At 55.1% G+C, this 6,037-nt stretch overlaps 1 protein-coding gene across 1 annotated transcript in view; it reads right to left on the bottom strand.

Moving 5' to 3' along the window:
* Positions 1-309: 309 nt before the first annotated feature.
* The window catches only part of LOC137912202 (DNA annealing helicase and endonuclease ZRANB3-like), a 10,426-nt gene continuing 4,698 nt past the window's right edge, over positions 310-6,037 (bottom strand). Inside the window, 3 exon segments of the mRNA XM_068756552.1 lie at positions 310-451; positions 4,566-4,716; positions 5,590-5,692. Coding sequence (XP_068612653.1) covers positions 310-451; positions 4,566-4,716; positions 5,590-5,692 — 396 coding nt within the window.

Here is a 6,037-nt window from a genome sequence, read left to right as displayed (position 1 = left end):
GGCGAAGGGGGGGGGGCAGATATTTGATGAAATGGATCAGAACTCAGCAGCGGCGGGGGGGTTGACTGACCGAGCTGCTAGAGAACCCCCCCTTAGGCTGCAGCTCCCCTTTCCGTGGAGACATGAGCGTGGCGGCTGGAAGTAAAACGCGCTTCCGTTTCCGCCACAGATGAACTTCCTGTTCCGTCTTTGATGAGCTATATTTAGATTTCATTAAAGCTCCGGTTGGACGCCAGGTGAGGGCGGAGATCGTCTTCCAGCTCCTCGTCGGCACGCGTTCGCACGTCCCCCGTTTTAGCCCCGTCGCTGTTAATTGGTGAGTGCGAACGCACAACGGCGCGAGCGTCTCACGGAGGAATGTGCTATCACGCCGCCGTACGCCCCCGACACCCCCGACACCCCCGACACCCCCTCGGCAAACCTGCGCCGAGCTAAGAGGTATCGCTCGCTCCTGATGACGTGTGAAACACGCCTCAGGAGAATAGTTGTGGAACTAAAGTTTACTTTCTGAGAGAGAGAGGAAAAGTAAGAAGAACTTTGAGAGGCTGCTAGCATGTAGCCCAAAGCTAAAGCTAAATCAATCGGCCCGTCACCGCTGGTCAGCCCGTGAGGAGGCGTGTTTCCAGGCCCCGCTAACGGCCCGTAAGGAGGCGTGTTTCCAGCCCCCGCTGGTCAGCCCGTAAGGAGGCGTGTTTCCAGCCCCCGCTAACGGCCCGTAAGGAGGCGTGTTTCCAGCCCCCGCTGGTCAGCCCGTAAGGAGGCGTGTTTCCAGGCCCCCGCTAACGGCCCGTAAGGAGGCGACACACACACGCACGCACGCACACACACACACACACACACACACACACACACACACACGCACCGGTTCACCACAAAGGAAGCGGCTGCGTCGGCGAACAAGTCGATCGATCACTGCGGCGTCCTTTCCGTGCGATCGATCCTCCGTTGACTTCAAAAGGAGCGACGGAGCAGCTGGGGCGCGTTTGTCAGCTTGTAGATAGTGAGAGCAAATCAATAACTCACAACTGGGAGATGTGATTGGTGTGTGCGCTTCCTTTCTGCAGGTAGAGGAAGGTTCCTCCTTGTGATGGAGCCGCACGGCGCTTTGGATTGTCATCTTGTTTTTAATGATCCTTAGAAGACGAGACTCTGGGCAGAGGAAACCTGCCGTCGTTCTGTCACTCACATCTCTTTCAGGTTAAAACGCACCTGCCAAATGTCTCTGATGGAATTATGTGCCTGATTTAATCCTGTTCAGCTCGGGATCCAAACGGAACCGCCCCCGCAGGTATCCGTATCTATCACCGGACTACCTGCCCCCCCCCGCATGTCGTTGAGCAGCTGGTCTGTGTTTGAGAATAGCACCGAGTAGTGGAAGTACTACGCTGGACTCGGGTCGAGCAGCCGCTATCGACGGTCCTGGAGACACGCCTCCTGCAACACGACACCCGCTGCAGCCGTCACACCTGCTCTGGTGGGAAAACCTCGGCGTGCCGATAATGAATGTCTTCACCGGGCCTGCCGACCCTTTTCTGATCTGGGGGGGGTCCTCATTACTGTACGCTCGGCTTCGCCGGCTTCCCTCCGCTGAGTTTAATTAGTGCAGAAACGTCTCGCCCGTCTGGAGCGGCCTGTTAGCTTTAGAGTCCGGCATCAGAGGCTGTCCTCTCTGGGTAATTGGGAGCAGATGCTCGGCGGCTAAAGCAATAAATAGCAATAAAAACACCCAAAGGCAGGCGGGGGCCGCGGCGCTGGGCGGAGCGACAGACGAGTCGATCTATCACACGGCTTCGTCCGTCCCGATGATCCAAATCAAGAAGAAACAACATTTAAAAAGTCCGACTCCAAAAACCAATAGGAGAGGAAATCGGCTTTGGGGTGGGGGGTCCGGCGCGAGGCTAAGCGGAGCAGAAATCCAATCAGCAAACAATGCCCCGCTATAAAAAGCGCCGCGCCCGGAGGCAGGCGGAGCAGCTAACCTGTCCGTGATTGCATCGGGTGGTTATCTCCGGTCTTCCTTAGCCTCGGGGCGGCGCCGGGCTAATTGAGAGGAATCGGCGAGGGGCGGTGTATTTGGGGGGGGTGTTTACTGACGCGGGGGGTAGTGCACATTTCAAAGCGGTCGACGAAACGGCAAGGAAATGTAAATTCTTGTTAGATTTCCAACGCCAGCCCCCCCCCCCCCCCCTGACCCCAACCGTCCTCGCGCTAGATGCACCCCAGCCACCTTCTTATATCGCTTGTTTCTTCCTCATTAAAAAGAGACGCCACTTCAAACTGAGAGCCGACTCAGTTTCCGTAGCAACAGCATCACAGAGATGCTATTTCAGTGCAGTGTGTAACTTTGAGATAAGGTGTAATCTCAACTAAATAATACCTCCGTTATAACTCCCTACGTTGTCTAAGTGCTTTCACTGCGGCCGTCAGACACTGTTACCATGGCGATGCTTTCCCGTGAGATCTCGCCGAGTGGTCGGCCAAGCGCGCCGAAACATTTCCTAAAACGTGAAAATGAACAAAACTGGTAACAGAGACGGATAAATATTGTGTCGTCGAAGGTCAAACTCCTTCAGAGGTCAAATCCATCCATGGAAGGTCATCGACCTGATTTAAGTCACGGAGCATAACTTTGAGACGTCGTTTGAAAAGGTAACGGTAAAACATCCGGGTCCAACGCGGCGCTAATCTTCGGCTAATCTTCAGGAATACGGCGAAGACTTTAGTTTCGTAACAATTTAGCTTGTGAAAACGGCGAGACGTGACTTCGTAGGCATGCTGGGGATTATTTCCATCGGCGGATTAAAGCGCATTTGAAGAGCGAGTGAAACGGTGACGCCGCTTAACGATGGCGTTTATAGAAACAACAGGAAATGAATATTAACGCTCGTGAGGAGGATTCACGCCGGCGCCGACGGGCGTCCCATTACCTGGGCTGCAGCTGTTTGCTTGTACGTCTGCGTGAAGGGGCTGCCCGTGGTGGCGACCCCCGACCCCAGCTCCTCCATCAGCCCCTCCCACTGGGCGAAGCGGGCCGAGGCCAAAGATGGTGACGTGGCGTGCTTTTAGTTCTCCCGTGTTCTCGGCTGCTTTGGAGATATAAAGGGCAAAACAATTAATGGTGCTGCTGGTGTCCTACTTTCCCCGGAAGAGAAAGGAAAGGGGGGGGGGAGAATTCCCAAGGAAGCCCCCCCCCCCGACTGGGCTGCTGCTAGGTGGGTCATGAGGCGTCTCCCAATTATAGCTGCTTTGTGACAAGCCGGGGTCGAAGATGGAGAAGCAGCACGCCGGTGCAATAAATCAAACACGCCTAGCGCGCTCTCAAGGTGATTGGCGAGGAGTATTTAAGGCGGGGCGGTCGGTCGGCCATGTTTGTCGTAACGCAGAGCTCGTGTGCAAACGTCAAAGGGCTTCGAAACGGCGCTGACCGCCGCTGACCTTTGTCCTTTCCTTTTTTAACACTTGAAATTACTTTTTTGTTTTTTCCCCCGAACTGCTTAAAGTGAGACGTGAACGAACGCTTAACGGAAACGCTGCACATCAAACGATGGAGAAAACCGCCAGCCGTACGGCGAGCTGATGGAAGAGGTGGTCCACGCGCGATTAAGCACGCACACACAATGATGGGTGTGCAACGGGGGGGTCAGAGGGGAGGGGGGAACGGCGAGGAGCCTTATTAATGGCAGCGAGTTCTGGACTGCTACAATGAGAAGATGGTGAAACATGAAAGCTTCGCTCTGTTTCGTGGAATAATTAGCATTTCAGTGGGATTCTACCGCCGGAGCACGAAGCGCCGCTTCCTTCATGTTTCCTCTCAGATGTTTCGCTCACCTGCGTAAACACGGCGTCGACTGTCCCTCCATGTTTACTTCTAATTAAAAAGAAGAGTTTAGCATTCTGATCTGCTGTCAAAAGAGAGCCCAGAACCCGAGTGGATGGAAACACTCCGTCCTTGATGCTAGGCGATAGACAAAGGGCAGGGGGGGGCAGATAAAAGCCGTCATTAGGGGGGTGAACGCGGCGAGCGCTACGTACGCGTCAGCGCTTCACACAAAAGACCGTTTGCTGAGAATAAAATCCGGTCCGGCCCGGTAGAGTTCATATTTTCATGCTTGTGGGAAGCACGATGGCCGCCGCTTCACGCCTCCCTCCCATCGCTCGTCACCGGTCCGTTTCGCCGTGGATGAAACTTTCCCAACGGTTCCGAGCGTGCGTGCGGTGGCCTCACTGGAAGGCCGGGCTAAAACGCCGGCGTCATCACTTTCCTGAACTTCCTTGTTGTTGTGTCGTTCCCGGGATGAGCCGGGTTTGTAATTAGCACGGAGAGAGTTTTCCTGCTGATGCGATGTAGAATCTAACAAAGGCTTTAAATTATGCTCTATCGTCGAGGCGGCTTGATGCAAAATGAGAAGCGGAGCTGAAAACACACGGACAGGAGCACCGGGTCAAAGCCGCGTTAGCGTTCCTAAAGCATCAAAAACACGACGAGGAACCGGATTCAAACCCGAGGAGCGTGACTTTCACACTTTCTGCTTCCGGATAGACGCGATCGTTGATTTGAGGCTCGCCGTGGCGTGGAGATGGGCGCCCGTGCGTAGCTTCGCCGCCTTTTGGGGGGCAGCTGACTGAGCACCTCCGCCTTGAGTCGCCGGATCATGATCTGGCTCAAGCGCTGGTGCAGCTCCTCCAAGTCGGACCCCCCCGCGACAGTCCCGCTGCCTGCGAGAGAGAGAGAGCGAATGAGAAGCCAAGCCGCTCGGAAAATGGCCTGAAGGAATAAGTTGGAACACATTTAAACAATCCCAACTGGGAGCTGCCCGGCGTTCCGGCGGCGTTCCGGCGCTCGGCAGCTCTGCTCTGGGATCGGCCTTTTCTGTCTTGCTTCGGGGCACTTTACCGACGGAACGATTCTGTCTAATGGCCACGGCAGCAGGTTTGTCCCAAAAGTTGCAGGCGACTTTCACAATTCATCAGCCAAATGGACTTTTAGAATAGAACTGCCCCCCCCCCCCCCCCACACACAAAGGCTGGTTATCTGCCATATTGGCTGCAAACGTGGACGACGGCCAGAATGCTGCTTCACGCTCCACTCGGAATCGACTCGCGGCGTTTTCCTTTTTACCGGTAACTTTCCAGCTGTGATCTTTCTCCTCTTATCTCCTCCCCGTCCCGAACGGAAGGCGCTGCCTTGTGCCCCCCCCCTCTCTGAAGTCGAATCCTTTTCCGTGAGTGTTTGCGCCTGGCTCGGAACGGCGCGCCGGGCCCATCCGGGACGGAGCCGCCGACTGATGGGCGTCCAAAACGATGCGTTTGATCACGCATGTAACCGATCGGCGCTGGCGAGTCGCAGCGTTTAACGCTTGGCTCTGACGACGAACCCTCGACTCAGGTACGCTACGGACGCTTTAAAAAAAAAGCTCGCCTAATTCCAGCAAGCTAGACGTGGAACGCGTGAACGGGCTCCTCGACAACACGCCTCGTGGTGTCCGTGACCTTCGGCGACCGCCACCTGGATTCCGTGTGCTAGGCTAAGCTAACAGCAGCCTGGAAATACGGCGCATTTCGGGTTTATTTGCACAAATACGAGTGAGCGCGTGTTCTCGGCTCACCTGTAGTGGGCGTCGCAGTATTTCTTGGCGTAGTCGGTGCAGGTTCCAAACGTTTTGGGGTAAAGGGCGTCGACCTGCATGAAAAGCTGTGGAACACACAAATCACACATCACACGCAATGAATGTGCATGCATGTGCATGCATGTGCACGTCCCCCCCCCCTGGGGGGGGCAGACGCGTTTCAGTCGGTGATTACAGAACTACGCAGGATTCACCTGGTGGTTTATTTCGCTGTTTTGGCGTTGCGATGACCCCGACCCACCATAATGGTAGCGTAGCATGGGAAGGATTGATTGCTTCAAAAACTGCAGACAGAAAGATATTAATTAGATATCGGTCTGTTCGATTAGGAGCTGCAGCTTCCGGTCGGAGGCTTCACTTTCTTCTTCTTCTATTTCTGAGCTGCAGCTTCCAGTCGGAGGCTTCACTTT

Source organism: Brachionichthys hirsutus, chromosome 24, assembly GCF_040956055.1.
Source record: "Brachionichthys hirsutus isolate HB-005 chromosome 24, CSIRO-AGI_Bhir_v1, whole genome shotgun sequence".
Classification (NCBI taxonomy): domain Eukaryota; kingdom Metazoa; phylum Chordata; class Actinopteri; order Lophiiformes; family Brachionichthyidae; genus Brachionichthys; species Brachionichthys hirsutus.
The sequence above is the reverse complement of the archived record's forward strand: the minus strand, read 5'-3'. Positions and strand labels throughout refer to the sequence as shown.